The 19,397-nt window shown below is 35.8% G+C and overlaps 5 protein-coding genes and 1 non-coding gene across 7 annotated transcripts; 5 read left to right on the forward strand and 1 right to left on the reverse strand.

Moving 5' to 3' along the window:
* The first annotated feature begins 1,942 nt into the window (after window positions 1-1,942).
* LOC110718114 (gibberellin-regulated protein 14-like) lies at window positions 1,943-4,110 on the forward strand. Its single transcript, XM_021896913.1, has 3 exons — window positions 1,943-2,106; window positions 2,623-3,313; window positions 3,567-4,110. Exons 1-3 carry the CDS (start codon window positions 2,053-2,055, stop codon window positions 3,752-3,754), a joined length of 933 nt encoding a protein of 310 aa, XP_021752605.1. The 5' UTR covers window positions 1,943-2,052; the 3' UTR covers window positions 3,755-4,110.
* Window positions 4,111-5,076: 966 nt separating this feature from the next.
* On the forward strand, window positions 5,077-7,565 carry LOC110717945 (linamarin synthase 2-like). Its single transcript, XM_021896743.1, has 2 exons — window positions 5,077-5,748; window positions 6,468-7,565. The coding sequence occupies exons 1-2, from the start codon at window positions 5,232-5,234 to the stop codon at window positions 7,421-7,423; spliced, it is 1,473 nt and encodes a 490-aa protein (XP_021752435.1). The 5' UTR covers window positions 5,077-5,231; the 3' UTR covers window positions 7,424-7,565.
* Window positions 7,566-7,733: 168 nt separating this feature from the next.
* TRNAM-CAU lies at window positions 7,734-7,818 on the forward strand. Its single transcript is given in 2 exon segments — window positions 7,734-7,771; window positions 7,783-7,818. It is a non-coding gene; the product is annotated as a tRNA-Met (tRNA).
* Window positions 7,819-8,788: 970 nt separating this feature from the next.
* LOC110718316 (probable pectin methyltransferase QUA2) lies at window positions 8,789-13,253 on the forward strand. 2 transcript variants are annotated; one of them, XM_021897160.1, is made up of 9 exons: window positions 8,789-8,950; window positions 9,390-10,148; window positions 10,247-10,379; window positions 10,984-11,224; window positions 11,315-11,540; window positions 11,679-11,854; window positions 11,954-12,257; window positions 12,471-12,609; window positions 12,731-13,253. In XM_021897160.1, the coding sequence occupies exons 2-9, from the start codon at window positions 9,478-9,480 to the stop codon at window positions 12,884-12,886; spliced, it is 2,046 nt and encodes a 681-aa protein (XP_021752852.1). In that variant the 5' UTR covers window positions 8,789-8,950; window positions 9,390-9,477; the 3' UTR covers window positions 12,887-13,253. The 2 variants fall into 2 exon arrangements, with proteins under 2 accessions (XP_021752852.1, XP_021752851.1); XM_021897159.1 differs by having other exon boundaries at window positions 9,412-10,148.
* A 756-nt stretch (window positions 13,254-14,009) lies between these two features.
* On the forward strand, window positions 14,010-15,673 carry LOC110718317 (molybdate transporter 1-like). Its single transcript, XM_021897161.1, is given in 3 exon segments — window positions 14,010-14,598; window positions 14,601-15,144; window positions 15,147-15,673. Coding segments are annotated over 3 exon segments (1,308 nt in total). The 5' UTR covers window positions 14,010-14,133; the 3' UTR covers window positions 15,446-15,673.
* A 596-nt stretch (window positions 15,674-16,269) lies between these two features.
* LOC110718318 (monoacylglycerol lipase ABHD6-like) lies at window positions 16,270-18,984 on the reverse strand. Its single transcript, XM_021897163.1, has 4 exons — window positions 18,089-18,984; window positions 16,818-16,910; window positions 16,666-16,733; window positions 16,270-16,560 (listed from the first exon to the last, which is right to left on the reverse strand). Exons 1-4 carry the CDS (start codon window positions 18,710-18,712, stop codon window positions 16,413-16,415), a joined length of 933 nt encoding a protein of 310 aa, XP_021752855.1. The 5' UTR covers window positions 18,713-18,984; the 3' UTR covers window positions 16,270-16,412.
* Between the last annotated feature and the right edge of the window lie 413 nt (window positions 18,985-19,397).

Here is a 19,397-nt window from a genome sequence, read left to right on the forward strand (position 1 = left end):
ATATTATCAAGATTATGTAACTTTAATAGCTAGCATTATTTATCGGCTTTTAGATGACAACTAATCTTAGCTCCGACATCTACAAGCTTTTCAAAAGTTAAAATGATAACATAACAATCAAATAACCTAAAACAACAACCGAAAAAGTGATACATATACACCCTTTCTTGGTATAATTTTTTTTGGTTTTTTGTTTTTTTGTTTTCTTTATTTTTTTGACATAAGGTTAATCAACCAAAATTACAAACTAATAAAGAGGGTTCAACAAAGAACTACAATAAGCTAACTAGCTCTTGAAACTTTCTTTCTTGCTTGATCAATGTGACTTGATTTTTTTTTTCCCTTCTAGAAGTACAAAACTATCATCTTAAGAATTAATTGAATTAATGTATGTATAGTCCATGATTCCAAAAAAATAAAAAACAAAAAAAAATAGAAAGGTGGACAAGTTGATGATATTTATAAGTTATAAGACTTATAACTATATAGTCATGGCCACTATACCGTAAAATGGACTATAACCAGCTCATCTTAGCGATGTGCGACAAACCGATGAAAACAAATTGTCTTGTAATTTTTTAAAACTTTAGCTTATATTTCAAGAAATGAATCTGATTAAGTTATACCCTTCGTTTCTTTTGATTGGTTAAGCTTTGACATTCTTTTCTCTCACAAAAGATTTTAAACGAACGGAACTCAATTTCAATATCGGTCCAAACTTAAAACCTTAGAAAAAAGAGTATCTTTAGTTGTAGTCATAGAAGATTCGACCCAAGCAATTCACAAATAAGAACGGAAGGAGTAGCTGCTAATTATGCTTAAGGCCAGGTAAGCTATCAAGTAAGTTGTAAGTTGTAACATAACCTAGTTTGTAGCCACGTGGAAATGAGCCTTTTATTCGGTGCAAGATCGATCGCATCGCATGAAATCCAAGAGAACTGAATTTAATGATTGTCTTTAATGCCGCACGCACCCTTAACATGATCCTGTTATGACGGATGTGAGTGGGTTTAAATTACAAATATTAAAACAAATACACAATACAAGTTAACTAGCTAGATTTAAAGCATGCATTGAGATTTAACAATAATCACCCTTTTGACTATTTCCGTCACTTCCGTGGATGGATTTCGACTTTCCTTTAGTTTGAATACTTGTTAGAGTGTTACCTGTACCCTGTCACATGCATGATGCATGCATTCTGATATGATATATCACTAAATATTTACAATGCAGTTAAAATGTAATTTAATATACTTCATCACAAAAGATCAAATAATGTGCATGAACAATGTAAAATAGTAACGTTATGTTTAAAAGATTAGTATAAGAGCAAAAGATTTATATCGGTTGAATCTTCACAAGAAACCGTACTTTAATTAAGACCAAAACATCCAAAACAAGAAAAATTTACCTAGAGTGCAAGTAAGTTGAATTAGTTTTGATACTTATAAATTATAGTAGGTATGTATGTATGCCAGTAACGTAATAATGTTCACACTTTTATCCTCATTAGTTAGATTTTTAGAAAATTTCAACTTGATTTTAATTGATTCAATGACATAACTATATTATGTCAAGTTCTTTCTAGTTGAGGTTATATGGATCAACACGCCTAATCTATTTCGAATTTTGTATCAAGGGCTATTAGTTGTTCGCCTAAAGTAAATGTATCCTAAAGTAATTAATCAAACTGCTAGTAATTAAAATCAGATTACGAGCCATCGCGATGCATGATGCATGGGAGAAATTTCTCCCATAATATTGTGGAAGCCAAGGAAGGGTTGACTTGAGCTTCAATACTTAATGAATGAAACTTACGACTTGGTTCCCTTAATTAATCTTTTAAGTAAAATTAGAAAGAAAATTTCCCTTCATTAATGCACAACTGTACGTGAAAGATCGGTTTAATTTATTCAATGTTCACTCTCTATAAATAGCTCACTCCTTTACATTCTTACATATCTCAATTCCAAATCCTTAGCCTTTACCAATCAAGCTTCTTCATTCCTTCTAATTAGTTTTTCTTAGCCATTTAAATTGCCAATTGCAATGGCTTTGAAAACTTCCTTTTTGTTCGCTTGTTTCCTTCTCGTATCCACCCAGGTACTCTATTAATGCATAATTTTATTTCTCATAATGCATAAATAACATACACTACAATTCTATTTATTTATTTTTTTTTATTTTTTTTTTGAAATTACTACTCACCTATTGTAGGCAGGTCACAACAAACTTTTTTGATATGCTCATCTTTCTATTATATATAATCTAGGCATACCTTTTATACTTCATATACTTAAATAAAGTGTATAATACAATAATGCATGCATCATATTTGTGTAATGAAAGTGATCGATAATATGGGCAAACCAACTGTTCATGTTGGGTTATAGTAGTGCGAAACATACATTTGTACTCATGTACCAATTATACAGTCATTGAATTCAAAGAACAATACTATTCACTTAAAATGATGTGCATAACAATTTATGTTACATTCATAAATTTCTCTTCTTATGCATATACACAAATAAGGTATCCTAGCTTAGTTTTCTTAGCTACCTTGAATTGATGTACATATATTTTTTTTCTCTCAAATCTATAAATTTTTGCATGCAGGTGTACGCTAATTGTCCACCGCCTGAGGTTCACACTTCTCCCCCAGTCTACACCCCACCAATGGCTCCTACCACTCCCCCAACTCCTGCCACTCCACCAACCACCACTCTTCCAACTCCCGCAACTCCACCAGTCTCCACCCCACCAACGGCTCCAACCACTCCCCCAACTACCGCCACTCCCCCAACCTACACTCCAACCACTCCTCCCACAACGCCCCCAATCCCCGCCACCCCACCAACTTCTGCCACACCTCCCACAACTCCCTCAACCCCTGCCACCCCCCCAACTACCGCCACCCCCCCAACCTACACTCCAACCACTCCCCCAACAACCGCAACTCCCCCAACCACTTCCACTCCCCCCACCACCCCCCCAACCACCGCTACCCCACCGACCTACACTCCAGCTACTCCCCCTACCACAACAACTCCCCCAACCACTGCCACTCCCCCAACCACCGTTACCCCACCGACCTACACTCCAGCTACTCCCCCAACTACTGCCACTCCCCCGACAACCGCTACCCCACCGACCTACACTCCAGCTACTCCTCCGACCACCGCAACTCCCCCAACTATTGCCACTCCCCCGACCGCCACCTCCCCCCCACAACAAACTCCATCCTCTCCTCCAACTACCTCTACTCCCCCAACTTACACTCCTCCCCCGGCAACTCCTTACAACCACGGTATGTAACATTACAAACTCTTTAAATTGAATTTAATTATATATGTCATGTTGAAACATATTTAGGTAATTTAGAGAACATAATTTGACTTCTAATACTATTTCAAAAGAAGTATAAAAAATTGATTCGAATTGTTTGTAATTTTGGATCTATTATTTAATCTTGCATATCTATGACTATATAACTTTATTGTTAACGTATTCAATTAACATAACGAAGTTAACATGGTCAATGTATGTTTGGAATATGTTAGGGTTCTGCCCAACGGAGTGCTTTAAGAGGTGTCAAGCTTCCCCTGCTTACGTCGGAAGGACAAGGATGTGTGTGAGGATATGCAGTCAATGTTGTATAGCCAACTCTAAATGTGTTCCCAGTGCTACCGTCACTTGCCCCTCCTGGAACGACATCCTCTACCACGGGGTTACCGTCAAGTGCCCTTAAATGCAACACATATTAATCCACCAGACCACCACCACTTTGTTTCAACGTAAAACTACAATTTTACAGTTATGTACCTCTCACGTACTATGTTAGCAACATAATTAAGTTCTTGGAACTTCATTTTAGTTACTTCCATTTGTAATCCTTTCATATAATTAGTACGTCAAAATATATATACTTGTCAATCAGGGTGGTAATATGCACTGATTAATTAGAGATTATCTCAATTAATTATCCTATAGCAGTGCTCTTACTTTCTAGTTAGTCTGTTGTACTAGCTCTTGCTTTAAATTAAACAATAATTAAATGAAGTGTAGTTTTTCCTTACGTTTATGATATGGTCCATTTCCTATATATATATACTTTATCTCAAATTTCTTTCCCACTTGATTACTGTTATTTGTTAATCTAAAATAATTTAAGCTCGATTATATTTCAAGGGTCAAAACTGGCTGATTTTTAATCTCTATAATTGTGAAATTGTAGATTGATTTATTACACGTAAAAATGGCTCAAGAGAATATATAGTTGTATAAGAGGAAGATCATGATGTACAACTGACGTCTTTGCAATGACTATTTACATAGGAGGGAGCCCCAATTCCTCATTATGAGAAACACTTTTGTTTCTCATAATGGCATTTTGGAAAATAATGTGATGTTTTTCACTGGTGGGGACCGCGTATGTGTCTTGGGTGGGAGCCTCATATCTTGACACATACCCCATGAGAAACAAAACTTGTTTCTCACAATGAGAAACAGAGAATTACCCTTTAGATAGGGGACCAAGCAGTAGTACATTGACCACATTTAAAAATCGACTAAAGTTTCTTACAATGAAGAACACCAATCAGATTTAATACTTAGACCTTCGTATCAAACTTGTCTTCCCATTATTGATGTCACTTTTGGACCATATGAAGACCAAAAGATATACAGCAGTTAAACTGTTAAAGATAATACTTTGTATTACAATTTTAGTTATACAACCGGTTATAATCTGTTTAACTGGGTTTGATTCAACCTGGATCTTTATATCCATATATTATCATTTCGGTTTGAATTAATTTGGATCTACCCTATACACATCTTATTGAGTAGGCGGCTGATGTCTATCAATATTAAAATCATGCGGCAATGATTTGTGTCAATCGTCAACAATCGACAACAATTACACTAAAAAAAGACTAATGTTAAGGAAATTAAAACTAGCTAGTTATAATTTAGATGACGACATAGAGGAAAGGAGATTCAAACATGACTTTAGAAACGTCGTGATTAAGCTGAAATTATATTATATATTAGAGTCAAAACGACCCTAATTATTTTTATCATAGTCCATTATTATTGATGTGCAACAATCTTTGATATGCTACAGTCTACAAGTATATATATACATAAAGTCATAAATAGTGAATAAATCTAAGCTAAAGAACCCTCAAAACTTTAACAACCATAAAATTATATTGTTAGTAAATATGAATAACAAGCCTCATGCAGTATGCGTAGCTTTTCCAGCACAAGGTCATTTAATTCCTATGATGCAATTAGCCAAACTTCTTCATTCTAGAGGCTTCTACATAACCTTCGTCAATACCCACTTCAATCACAACCGTCTGATCAAGGCCAACAAGGGCTCATCATCGTCGGATGATGATGAGTGGGTCAGCTGTTTTCCTGATTTCAAGTTTGAAAGTATGGATGATGGATTACCACCGTCTGATCGTGATGCAACCCAAGACCCTCCTACTCTATGTTATGCTCTACGTGACAATTGTTTGCCTGCTTCACGTGAGCTCTTGGCGAGGGTACGAGCCAAGACCGGTGTTCTTCCTGTGACATGTGTCATTTCTGATGGGTTGTTGGGTGGTGTTGTTGAAGCTGCTAGAGAGATTGGTGTTCCGGGTATCCAATTATGGACTGCCTCTGCTTGTGGTTTCTTGGGTTATCTTTATTATCCTCAACTTCTTGAAAGGGGAATTATTCCCTTTAAAGGTTGGTCTATTTAATTAATTGACTCTCGTGATTATTGCATGATCTAGAACCATCGTGTTAATCTATTTATCAGTAATTAACGATTTGTGATTACGATTAATAATAATTAGTCAGTAATTAATGATTCAAGATTCCAACAAATAATAACTAGGAATGATAAAGTGTTTTACTAATTTGTTAGGACTGTATAGTAATAGGGTAATAGTACTATAGATAAGGTGGAGTACTATAGATAATGTGTATGTAGTGGTGGTGATTCAACCTTATTTTGTTGTATAGTGCATAAGTCTTTTGCATATCACAATCATGATAAGATGCAAAATGGTATTGAAAAACATGTTTGAAATATTTAATGATATTACACGAAGATATGATAAGAATCTGATAATTTATTTTAACATTTCATATGCAACCTTAATGATTGTTCCTATGGAGTTCTTTTTGTTACTTTTCTTCACATGGAGGCCAAAGAGCTTAAAATACACACTGCTAATTTAAATTAAATATTAGGCTATGTCCGACAGCACGTTTCATATAATTGCAACCGATTTATTTTATGGTTTTCAAAACTATACGCATTTCAACATCTTATCAATTTCACAATCATATAGTATTAAAGTTGTGAATTACTCAACGTCTAAGAAAGTTTACTAAATGTGAGAACTAAATTTGGATTAATATAGTAAATCAGTCTAATTTTTATTTTGTGATGGTCGTAGATGAAAATTACAAGCACGATGGAACCTTAAACACGCCAGTGAATTGGATACCAGGCATGGAGAACATGCGCCTTGGAGATCTTCCTTCTCTTATGAGAATTACAGATGAAGATGAAATTCTTTTCACATTTCAAAAAGAACAAGTTCAAAGCTGTCTCAAAGCATCGGCCCTAATATTCAACACTTTCGATTCATTCGAACAACGAGTTTTAGAGGCCATTAAATCCAATATATCCCCTCAAATCTACACAATTGGGCCACTTCAAATACTAGAGCAAAAACATGTCCCTGAAAGCCCATTAAAGTCATTTCGGCCCACTTTATGGAAAGATGATATACAATGTCTTGAGTGGTTGGCCCAAAGGAAGCCCAAATCAGTTGTGTATGTAAACTATGGTAGTGTTACTACAATGTCTAAGGAAAATGTTGTGGAATTTGCATGGGGTTTAGCCAAAAGCAAGCACCCATTCTTGTGGGTCCTACGTCCGGATGTTGTTAGTATGGAGGAATCAGAGTTGTTGCCTAAGGAATTTTTTGATGAGGTTAGGGATAGAGGATTGGTGGTGAGTTGGTGTCCACAAGAGCAAGTGTTGGTTCATCCCGCGGTTGGTGTTTTCTTGACACATTGTGGGTGGAATTCTTTGCTCGAGGCTGTATGTAGAGGTGGTTTGCCTATTATTTGTTGGCCGTTCTTTTTTGAGCAACCCACGAATTGTAGGTACGCGTGTTTGGAAGATGAGTGGGGGGTTGGGCTTGAGGTGAATCAAGAGGTTAAGAGAAAGGAGATTCAGGATTTGGTTAGAGAAGTGATGGATGGAAAGAAAGGGGAGAAATTAAGAAAAAATGCTTTGGGTTGGCAAGAAAGAGCTGAGGAGGCTACCGATGTTGGAGGTTCATCCTTTGATGATTTTGAGAGGCTTATCAAAGAGGCTCTTCATAGTGAATGCATCGATTAGTTAAAAAAAATGTATGTTTAGCCTAGTTCAGTGACGAACTAGTGAGATTATATTCATAATTTGAACTATAAGACCGGTTTGTTATGTGATGTGTGTATAAAATATGCGAATGCACCATGAATTTTTCTATTATTGATTTTTACGTGGTATTGTACAAGATTGTGTAATACTCCGTACTATGTATTAGTATTATATATCAAATATTAATTTTGTATAGATACTCAATTAAAATTTAAAATTACTGAAACATGCAAAACCAAAACATTAGATATGGTACCAGTATTAAAATTTGCAAGTTAGAATAACAAAAGGGGTGGTGGCGCAGTTGGCTAGCGCGTAGGTCTCATAGCTTCTGAGTAATCCTGAGGTCGAGAGTTCGAGCCTCTCTCACCCCAATTTTTTTAAAATTCATTTTGCTTTTCAGCAGAATTCTTGAACTGGTAAGCTTTGGAATTGAAAATTTATACTCCGGCAATGTTGCGAGTGTCTTTAATGCGCAACATGTGAAGAATAAATTACGACAGAGAACCTAGATCTGCCTCCCATTTACTAGGAATTATCAGTGTACTACCAAATACAAGTAGTTTTAAATGTTTAATGATCAAGTTTGCATAAATGCTTCAATCATCTAATTTATTTACCAGTTAGAAAAATTAACAATTAATAGAATACTAATGTTATGAAATATTGTGTGGATATCCATTACCCTTCTTCTATCATTTCGGAATATTTTAGATTTAGGGTTTATTGTTATCTAAGCAAACCCTAGTTATATTGTATGTATATATATCCCCCACTCTGTGGAACAAGATAGTCTGATTTATTCTCTCCTCAATTTCTCTCCTATCTCTCTTTATTTCTCTTCCATATTTAACAAAAGATATTAATGTCCAAAATTAATATTGAAAATAAATTGCCACTTTTTCGGTTGTTAGTTTTAATGATTACTTTTTATTTATTTTAGTTTATTTTTTATCTTCCGTATATGCTAACTTAGCATGTAATTTAAACAACCGAAAAAATGGTAATTTGCAAACATATCAACAACTTTATTCAGCTAGCGGCATGCCATTTTCGTAATAAAATCAACAATTATAATATCTACATATAATGAAAAGTTGTTGATTCATTTACACAATTAACATTATTTTCAAAATTGACGCACAATTAATATTTATTTTGTACTTACACAAAGTTTTATATGTGGCTGATTATATCGTATGCTCAGAGTTACTTGATTAGAGATAACTCGATCGAACAGGGATTACTTAATCAAGGGTTACTTAATCGGTGAGTGATTATTAGATCGACTGCCAGTCTGCCACACGTAGTTATATTTATGTGATATAAAGTTATATTTTCTCGAAACAAAAGTACGGAGTAATAGAAATCACAAATCATAAATTCACACCCAGTCATTATATACAACTTCTGGTGCTGAACACTAGCGTAGCGACTGCCGACTTTTCATAAGAGCGCGACCATTGCACCGTCTCTGACTTCTTTAACGTCTTTTTAAAACTACAGGTTTCTTCTTCATCCTTCTTCATTGTCGTTTATTTTTCCATACCAAATTTGAGATCTTGTTAACTACCTCAATACTAATTTAATCACTGCAACTTTACTTTTGCTCATTTACTAATTTATAATTTGATCTACTTAAATCTTCCCACATTTGATTTGATCTAACTTATATAAATTTTAATTGTTGAATTATTTACTTCTACTTGTTGCTAATCTGCTAATTTGCTTTTGTTTTTGGAGTAAGCTTGTTAGAATCAAAATCCAACAAATTCCCATTTTTTAGAGTAAGATGATTCATAACTTGGAATCAACAAGTTCAACTTTTGAATTGCTACATATTTAGACGATTTAGGGTTTATATGATGCTATTTAATACTTAGTTATTCAGAATATATGAACTGGATCAATTCAACTATCAGATCATTACTGAAGTACAGGAAAGTTTGCTTTTTTCTGTTTTTCAGCTTTTGGTAGGATTATCAGCTCTGGAGAGTACCAGATTAGTTCTTTAGGAGAATAATTACTGATCAATGGTAGGTCCACACAATCGAGCCGGATCCAGTGGACGATTACGGGAGGCTGACCTTGCTGTTAGTGACTTAGAGAATGGTATAGCAAGGAAGAAAGACAAAGAGAAAGGCGATTCGTGTAAGGCGAGCATTTCTGATTATGTATGTAATGCAGTTGATGATCATTGTTTTGGAGTAGAAAAAGTTGGTGGTGTGAATGGAAAAGGAAAATTGCAGCATAATTTGTTTAGTTTTGTTCTTAAGCTAGTTGTAGCTATAGTAGCATTCTTTGTGCTTCTTACATCAATTAGACGGATGGTTTCTATCACGAATAAACCATTACTCGTAGATAATTTTGCTGGTGGTTACTGGTGGCTACAGCTCCAAGAACAGCTCATTTCTGACTTTTCAGATATTCAAGAGCTTTCTCTTGGGTCCTCAAGGGTCAAAGAAGTTGAGTTTTGCTCTCAGGAGTATGAAAATTATGTGCCTTGCTTTAACACTTCTGAAAATACCGGGAACTCCTACTTGGAACGTCAGTGTGAAAGGGGTTTGAGGCTGAATTGCGTGGTTCTTCCACCTAGGAATTATAGGTTGCCTCTTAGGTGGCCTTCTGGTAGGGATGTGATTTGGTATGCTAATGTGAAGATTTCTGCTCAAGAGGTTTTGACTTCTGGAGCCGTGACAAAGAGGTTAGTGGGGACAGGGGCATCATTTCATGTTTCCAGTCTACATAGCTTACAATCAGTCTTTCGTGAAGCGTATTTATGTCCTATACCATGTGTTGCAGGTTGATGATGTTGGAAGAAGGCCAGATATCATTTCGTTCAGACTCTCTCATGTTTGATGGAGTTGACGACTACTCACATCAAATTGCAGACATGATTGGCCTCAGAAGTGTGTCTGACTTCAATCAAGCAGGAGTAAGTTCTTATCCCTATTCCCCACAATATCGTAGCTATCAAAATTTCTGCTGTATTTTAGTAATACTTCCTCTCAAGTCAAATCTTATAAGATTTGCTTGAATTTTTAGAAGGAAAACTCCTTTGTCTGCAGTAAAGAGTAAGTTGAAAAATGTGATTAGTTTTCTTTCGATGATTAAGCATGTAACTTTGGTTTTTTCTATAGCTGGAATTTAATTTCAAACGATATGTTTTATATGTTGGAGAGGATGTAAACTTCAATATTGTGGCCAACACTGATCAATGATAAACATCTTGAATGTATCTTGCAGTATCGTATTTGCTTTCAAGTCTTCACAGTTGCAAGGTGTTCGATTGAATGTAAATTTCCACCCAGTCTTAGTTACTAATGATTGACTTAATCGGTATATGAAAGATTGTTAAACTGCATTACTGATACCAATACCTTTCTAGCTATAATGTAATCACTTCTCTTTCTCTGTGTAGCTGAGGAAAATTTTAAACAAATTTTTATGGCTGACTCTTAACTTTTGGCTGTTAGTCCAATATGAACAGATTCATGCCCTATAATTTTAACTTTTTCTGTTATTCTTTTGTCTTTCAGATAAGATCTGTTTTGGATATTGGGTGTGGCTATGGTAGTTTTGGCGCCCATCTCTTCTCACGAAATTTGTTGACAATGTGTATTGCAAATTATGAACCTTCTGGTAGTCAAGTTCAGTTAACACTTGAAAGAGGTCTCCCTGCAATGATTGCGTCCTTCAGTTCAAAGCGGCTGCCTTTCTCATCACTTTCTTTTGACATGTTGCATTGTGCTAGATGTGGTATTAACTGGGATGAAAAAGGTAATCATTAACCCCTTCCCCTGGCCAAAAAAAAACTCCGAAGAGTAGACTCCTTGGATGAAAAAGGACCTAATATGCCTTGTTATGCAGATGGGATTTTTCTGGTTGAAGCTGACCGACTTCTGAAGCCGGGAGGGTATTTTGTCTGGACTTCACCAGTTGCTGGTATGCATGGATCACATGAAACCAATGAAAACCAAAAAAAGTGGCAATTTGTCCTTCAATTTGCAGAAAGTCTATGCTGGGATATGCTATCACCGCAAGATGATACAGTTATCTGGAGAAAGACCACTCACAGAAATTGTTATGCTCACAAGTAATTTCTCTGTCTCTAAGAAGGATATTTCACAATAGAGTTGCAGTGAGTAATTAGATGGGAAAACATGACTTTTACCGTGTAAAATTTTCATGCTTTAGTTGATCTTTTTACGTTTTTGTCTTGTGTTTAATCCAGGAAGCATAGTTCAAACCCTCCTATCTGTGAGAAGAAGTATGATGTTGAATCTCCGTACTATCAACCCCTCCATCTATGCATAGGCGGAACTCGTAGTGAAAGATGGATTCCAATTAAACAGCGCACAGCTTGGCCCTCTAGAGCAAGTCTAAATTCTAGTGAAATTAGGATGTATGGTATGTTTTCAAACTCTTCCTTTTATAATATATAATCCTTAGGTCGATGCAATGTTGTTTCATCAGAATCATCACTGAGCATTTCTTTATATCTAATAGGTGTCCTTCCCGAAGTATTTTCTGCGGACTCCCTAAAGTGGAAGTCAGCAATTCAGGAATATTGGTCTTTATTGTCACCCCAGATATTCTCTGACCATCCGAAGAGACCTGGTGACGAGGACCCTTCTCCACCTTTTAACATGCTTAGGAATGTATTGGATATGAATGCTCAGTTTGGTGGATTTAATCATGCCTTGCTGGAAGCTGGGAAAAATCTGTGGGTCATGAATGTGGTTCCTACGACTGCAGCTAACTCACTCCCCTTAATCCATGACAGAGGATTTATAGGCACATCCCATAATTGGTAGGTGCTAACCTTTGTTGTGATGAAAACTTCTTTGTTGATATGCAATAGGGAATCTCCTCTTTACAAACCATAACCATATACATAACTCACATTTGATAGTATGCCCTTTATGACTCATTATTGCCGAGACTGATTTGTGGATTCACTGTGCAAAATTGATTTTAATGATCCTGTTTGAAAATTCTGACTGCAATCTTTTTTTGATTCAAGGTGTGAAGCTTTTCCATCATACCCAAGAACTTATGATATGATCCATGCTTTTGGACTGCTGTCACTTGAGCCACATCAGCATCAGAAGTGCACAATGCTTGATCTCTTCTTAGACATAGACAGACTCCTTCGTCCAGAGGTATGCTGAATGTGCTTTTTTAATTATGAGTCGTGGTGATGATTATATGTTTTTCTTGCTATTACCTCAACTTAAAAAATTTGGCTACTGTCCACTGGTACTGAAAATTTTCCCTTCCCAGGGTTGGGTTATATTCCGTGACACACCTTCAATGATTGAACTAGCTAGAACACTTGCGACAAGATTTAGATGGGATGCCCGGACTGTAGATGTGGAAGCAAACATTGATGAGAGAGTACTCATATGCCGTAAGCCCTTTCCAGGGGACAAAGTATGAACATATGATATCGTTCCTCTTTCATAGTATAGTCTGATAGTGTTTGGTTTGATTATGTTGTTGTGGTTATTAAGGACTATATGGGAAGACAGAGATATTTCTGTGCCTCTGTTTGATTCTTAACTAATGTATAGACTATAGAGATACTAAACTTGTATTCTTTTTGGGGATAGGAGGAGAAGGGAAATTGCTGATAGCTAATTTATTACATTACATCTTACCGTGTTGAATGCGGGCGGGAAACTTAAACATTTTTCTTGAGATATGAAGTCAGATATGTGCTGTTGAATAAATGTAAACTATGTATGTTGTATACGGGGTATCGTATTATTTCAAAGTATATAGAAACAGACTGAACATTCTTTAACTCTGTCTTTTCCTTTCCTGTGTCATCATTTTATTTTATTTTTTCACGGTTCTGTCATATATAATTTCATTAGTTCTAGATGATGCTACCGTTGACCCTTGTTTCTGTACTGCATATTTTAGTGGATAATGTACTTAATAAAGACTGAAAATGAAGTAAATGTCAGCAAGTTTAAATGTACAAGATCAAATATCTAATTATAAATTCGTCTAAATCTAATATAAGTTACATCTGGGGTTTTTCTATGAGACGTGTGCGTGAACATAACCTGTGTATAGAGGCCCCACAAACAAGGTGCCAATCAACATTTAAATGGCATCTTATCCCTAATTTAAGTCCATCTCTATCAATCGTTCAAAAACAAGTCCATCTCTATCAAAGAAGTTGACATTTGCACCAAAAAATAAAACAGAGGGAATAAAACAAATGGCAAAAATGAAACAATAAGTATTCAAATTGTCTTCTGAATTGAAGCCAAACGCAATTGAATACTCATGCAGTGGAGAATATAGAATATATTTCACAAACATCATTTCTCCAAAAAAAGAACTACCAATGAAGTCTCCATCAAATTCAGAAATCACCTCCCCCACAAGATTAGGACTCACATCAGCCCTTATTTTATAGGTCCAATCCCAACATAAATGACCCCTGATACCTCTAAAAGACAAATAAAGATTACATTTTTAAACTCATATAAATAACAACAAAAAAGTGTTCTTTCTCAACAAAAATATCAGATGGAACCCCAAATTCATCAGCAACTTTCAGAAAACTTAAACCATCAAATCCATGAAAACCCAACTCCAGACCCAATTCACCAGAAATTTTCCTACAATTTCTGGGGCACCCTTAAAGAAAACCTCAGTTTCAGGTCAAAATGGGGGAATTGAATGCTGCAATGGGAGATTTGGGCACTTATATCCCAATAGTGTTGGCCTTAACATTGTCAAGAAATCTTGATTTGGGTACCACCCTTATCTTTACAGGTATTTACAACATTGTTACTGGTGCAATCTATGGCATACCGATGCCGGTTCAGCCTATGAAATCAATCGCAGCAGTTGCTATTGCTAATCCAGATTTTGGAATTCCAGAGGTTATGGCAGCAGGAATTTGTACTGCCGGAATTTTATTTGTTTTAGGTGTAACACAATTGATGCAGCTTTTTTATCTGTTAATTCCTTTATCTGTTGTTAGAGGGATTCAGGTTTCACAAGGGTTGAAATTTGCAATGGCTGCTGTTAAGTATATAACAAAAGAGCAGGATTTTGCTAAGTCTAAGAGTGTAGGTGACAGGCCTTGGTTGGGTTTGGATGGTTTGTTGTTGGCTATTGTTTGTGCATTTTTTTTATCATTCTTGTAAATGGGGCTGGAGAGGATAGACAGAGTGGTGGGTGTGACTTGGAATCAAGTGGCGAACGCGTGGCCGGTGCTGGTGGTTGTGATGAGATAGAGAGGAGGGGGGGTTTGGAAAGTAAGGGTTTTAGGAGGGTTTTGTATTCACTTCCTAGTGCTGTTATGATCTTCTTGTTAGGGGTAATTTTGACATTTGCAAGTGGACCTAAAGAAGTGTTCAAGGGTTTTAAATTTGGACCTTCTCCTATTCATGTTATAAACATCTCTAAAGAGTCTTGGAAACAAGGGTTCATCCAAGGTACAATTCCACAATTGCCATTATCTGTGTTAAACTCAGTTATTGCGGTTTGTAAGTTGTCATCAGACCTTTTTCCGGGGAAGGATTTCTCGGCAACATCACTTTCTGTGACTGTTGGAATGATGAACTTAGTTGGGTGTTGGTTTGGTGCCATACCGACTTGCCACGGAGCTGGAGGTCTCGCGGGCCAATATAAGTTTGGGGGGAGGAGTGGCGGGTGTGTAGCCCTTTTGGGAATGGAAAATTGGTAATTGGTGTTGTTTTGGGGAGTTCTATTGTCAAAATATTAGACCAATTTCCTGTCGGAGTCTTAGGGGTGTTACTTTTATTTGCTGGCCTAGAGCTCGCTATGGCTTGTAGGGATATGAACACGAAAGCCGAGGCCTTTGTTATGCTTTTGGTGACTGCTGTAACCCTAGTAGGTTCAGGGGCGTCACTTGGGTTCTTATGTGGGATTATCGCACATTTTCTCCTCAAGTTAAGGATCTTGGATAGGCCACAATCATTTCCTAGATTATGGATGGAAAGAAACTGAAGTCTCTTGCTTTCTTGTTAAATAGCCATCTCTCTAGTGAATTTTGGATCGTCGTTTCAAGCTAACAATTTAATCCTTTCCTATCGTATGGTAATCTCAAATTTTACAAGAAATTAATATTTGACGAGTGCTAGAAAGCAAAATGTTAGATACAACTTTGATTGTGGGTTCTATTATCTTTATGTGTGAGATGTATGTTGATTGATGAATTTATTTGATTATTGTTTTCTGATTTTGATCCTCTTTCGATCCTTAGCTTTCTGGTACAAACATAATCAACATTACTGTCAATCATGCATTATTGCCTTCGAGCAAATCTCAATTTAAGATATATGTTCTGAAGTGTGCTTAGCTTGGGAATCATAGCATCAAAGTTTTGGGCTTAAAAAGGGTTTCAATAGGACCCTAACCCGGGCACGCATATCTGGCTAAATTGAGCCACGCCTCGCTAACCAAGGTGCCTGTGAGCAACCTGGTTAGAGACTCCATTGTCCAGATTTATGCATGCAGCAATACAGGCTACAGCAGGTAGACCAATTATGAGCACTCCTCTCCTTTTGCTGATAAAGAATTTCACTTTCTATATTCTATATTCTATACACTGGCAACATATTCATTTTCAGGCTTGGGTTAATCATGTGATAAACCTTCAATTGTAAATTAAAGTCGAAACCTAATGATATCTTTATTATGATACTGATGTGCCAAGGTTCATATGAAAAACCTATGAAATACGGAATTGCTTTTGTAGAGATGACCAAATAGACTACTCGTATTAGTATAACCTAAATTTGAATATGATGTGGGCCAAGCGGCAATTAATTAATACGTATAACCTTATTGCTGTCAATTGTGTATTATATCTATTAAATAAGTGATTACAAGGGCAATTAATTCATTCTTCCATTAATGGGAAGATTGTACAACATATGATCCAGGCATGGCCTCCAAGTTTGGAACTGAATTATTATTTACTAGTGCCGTTATTTTCAGAGTTTGGAACTGAATTAAAGAGAAATTTCTTCATGGTCTTGTATAGTACTTTGGGCTTCTCTATGTTGATTGCATGCCCTGCTTTCTTGACTATGACTAGTTCCGCGCTTTCACCTATATGCCTACATACATATAGATCATAAGAGAGACCACATAAGTATATCAAACATGTTAACATGAGATGTACTAAAAATTTAATTTTGATGTTACAAGCTAAGAATGCATACCTTTTTAGTCTGTGAGCAAGCTCTACTGGAAACACCTGATCGTGTTCCCCCCATATGATCAATGTGCTCTGCACCAACACGAGTAACAATGACATGATCAGCTTTTTGGATGAGTACAACAATGAAAGATATACAATTGTGCATTTGGTTACCTTATTAATCTTAGGAAGGTTAGCGAGTTTTCTATCCTTATGCAAGGCTTCTATCAACTGTTTCCTTTGCTCCCGATTTTCTGTGCACATCACCTGATGAAACATGCAAGGAAGTTTAGTTTAAGTAAGTTTTCAAGCTTTACTCCAAACTCGAATAAAACAAGGTCAAAGCTAGTAGAAAAACTCTGGCAATCTTCAAATTTGTATCACAAGTGAAGAGAACTCATGTTTTGGGACAATAAAATCACTACTTCCTACACAACATATCAACTAAAATGCACAAACTTTTTTTTATTTTTTTTTTTTATTTTTTTTTTATTTCTAATCATCTTTCTTTTTCAAAAATAGCGAAATCTAAATAGGCCATAAAGAGATTTCACACGTACAGTGACTCCCCTTTCCCTTCCACCACCCCCGCCCCTTCCCAATTTGTTTCCAAGGGCCTTGGGACCAAACTTGGACCCTTTGGTGTGTGAACTCTTGAAATCGTCATGCTATTATATACTACGAAGTACCTTGGAACTTAGTGTCAAAAAAAAATTAGCCGACCAATTGCCTTGTAACTAAAAATATATTGGTTTAATTAATAATGTTTTGCAATAATGTCATTTTGACTCAAATCCAAACTTATTTACTTCTCTACCGGATGTTTGATATCTCATGTGGCACAATCTACTACGAGTACAGAGTATCTTACAACCAATTAAGAATATTTGGAAGACAATTCATTGACAAGTTGCAATCCGATTGTCCAAAGGGTTCCCTAGCTAGTTTTCTTGAGTTGTGTGGTGAGGCTACCAATCTATAAAGAAATCATTACGGAACCATGTTGTGTTGGACACAATTGTCATGTAGCGTTAATTCATTTCATTTCTTTCTAAGAAAGAAAGCGTATCACAATAATCGAATAGACACATTTGCAGCCACCCACTTGTAACACATCTAATCTCACCAAAAGTTAAAGATAATCCTCCTAATTAGTCCTCACTAATAAACATGAAAAAGTGGCTAAAGGGGATCAATAAACAACCCTATATAAAGCAAGATCTATTTTTAACAAAGTAAATAAAATCCATCTTTTTAAGAAAATGAACAAGTTAGAATAGTAAATTGACATTAAGAACGTCAGATAGGATCATTTTAGTCAAAGTTTTGATTCTATAACCGAGATAACCAGGAACATCATATAGGAAACATAAGGGTACTCGTATCATCAATTTTCAAACATAAAATAAAATACTAGTGAAAAAATGAATTAAAAAAGAACTTACTTGAATAAAATCAGATAAGAAGCAATTAGGAATACGAGTTTGAGGCTTGTAAAAAGAAAGCTTCATCAACTCCTTCAATTTTTGAGGAGTTTGAGGCAACAAAATAGAGGCAGCATCATCAACACTTTTAACCTTAAACATCCCTTCATCCATATCTTTAGCTTCCAAACAAATACCCGAACAAACAAGCACCAACTTTTCTATAGCATCAGGAAACTGAGCAGCCATACTATACGCTACAAAACCACCATAACTAACCCCACAAACACTCATTTTTTTCACTCCTAAGTCCTCCATCATTTTCATCACACACTGAGCTTGAAACGACTCGGTCCGCTCAGACCGAGTCGTGTAAGACTCACCAAAGAAGACAAGATCAGGGACATACACATTAAATTTTGGGATTAAAGGAGATATAAAGTAATCCCATTGCCACATAGCATTAGCACCTAAACCATGTAACAAAACAAGGCTTGGTTTGTTTTGTTTGTGCTTTTTTGGTGCCCAACAATGCATTGTTGTACCTTGTCCTAGATCTTTTGTCGTCGATTTTAATCCCGCATTTTCGAATGAATATTTGTAACATGTGTCTCGTGTTGATGTGAAGCTGAAACACTTTGCCATTTTTTAAAAATTTTCTCTGTGTTTTGGAATGCAGGATTATTGATTCAAATAATTACTAATCGATGATATAAAGGAAAGAAGAGATTATTAGAGAATATTTTGGAAAGATTGATAATTTTGATCTCTTAAGGTAAAGTTGGATACTTTGGAACAAGTAAAGAATGTAATAAATTTATTACTTGGTGATGAGAATCACGTTTAGAGAGAGGAAGGTAGAGGCGTTGAGCGAGAGGAGAGAAAAATGGGAAAACATATCAATTACCAAGAAATCTTGGGCTTTATATTGACCAATTATAACAAGACATATATGTCCTATTTTATGTTTAAAAAATTAGAATAAAATATGTGCTGATGTCATTTTATAAATAGTGCACCTTGTGTGCGGCTGGCCACATCATATGGCCGCTTGTTAAAAAAACAAAGTATCTCCTATAGTACTGAACGAATACCCTCTATAACACTGACGATTTAACTCTGTAACGCTAACTGAATAGCCCCTATAACACTAACGAAGTAACCCTAGTGATCAGCCACATATAAGAATTTGTGTATTAAAATGTCAATTGTCTTTTAAGTTAGAGAAATTTTCATATCATAATCATTGTACATTTATATTTATAATGTCATAAATACTTGTTAAAGCTCGTGAAAGTAAATTAAAAATGAAAAAGACTTGTGCCTAAGC

This window comes from Chenopodium quinoa, unplaced genomic scaffold (genome assembly GCF_001683475.1).
Source record: "Chenopodium quinoa cultivar QQ74 unplaced genomic scaffold, ASM168347v1, whole genome shotgun sequence".
NCBI lineage: Eukaryota > Viridiplantae > Streptophyta > Magnoliopsida > Caryophyllales > Amaranthaceae > Chenopodium > Chenopodium quinoa.

Excerpts from the sequence above, each read along its gene's own strand:
- LOC110718114 (XM_021896913.1), top strand. The coding sequence starts at position 2,053 with ATGGCTTTGAAAACTTCCTTTTTGTTCGCTTGTTTCCTTCTCGTATCC. Across the intron at positions 2,107-2,622 it reads TCCTTCTCGTATCCACCCAG|GTGTACGCTAATTGTCCACC; the intron begins GTACTCTATTAA and ends TTTTGCATGCAG. Across the intron at positions 3,314-3,566 it reads GGCAACTCCTTACAACCACG|GGTTCTGCCCAACGGAGTGC; the intron begins GTATGTAACATT and ends GGAATATGTTAG.
- LOC110718316 (XM_021897160.1), top strand. The coding sequence starts at position 9,478 with ATGGTAGGTCCACACAATCGAGCCGGATCCAGTGGACGATTACGGGAG. Across the intron at positions 10,149-10,246 it reads TCTGGAGCCGTGACAAAGAG|GTTGATGATGTTGGAAGAAG; the intron begins GTTAGTGGGGAC and ends CATGTGTTGCAG. Across the intron at positions 11,541-11,678 it reads AGAAATTGTTATGCTCACAA|GAAGCATAGTTCAAACCCTC; the intron begins GTAATTTCTCTG and ends TGTTTAATCCAG.
- LOC110717945 (XM_021896743.1), top strand. The coding sequence starts at position 5,232 with ATGAATAACAAGCCTCATGCAGTATGCGTAGCTTTTCCAGCACAAGGT. Across the intron at positions 5,749-6,467 it reads GGGAATTATTCCCTTTAAAG|ATGAAAATTACAAGCACGAT; the intron begins GTTGGTCTATTT and ends TGATGGTCGTAG.
- LOC110718318 (XM_021897163.1), bottom strand. The coding sequence starts at position 18,712 with ATGGCAAAGTGTTTCAGCTTCACATCAACACGAGACACATGTTACAAA. Across the intron at positions 16,734-16,817 it reads ACCTTCCTAAGATTAATAAG|AGCACATTGATCATATGGGG; the intron begins GTAACCAAATGC and ends GTGTTGGTGCAG. Across the intron at positions 16,561-16,665 it reads CTTGCTCACAGACTAAAAAG|GCATATAGGTGAAAGCGCGG; the intron begins GTATGCATTCTT and ends ATATGTATGTAG.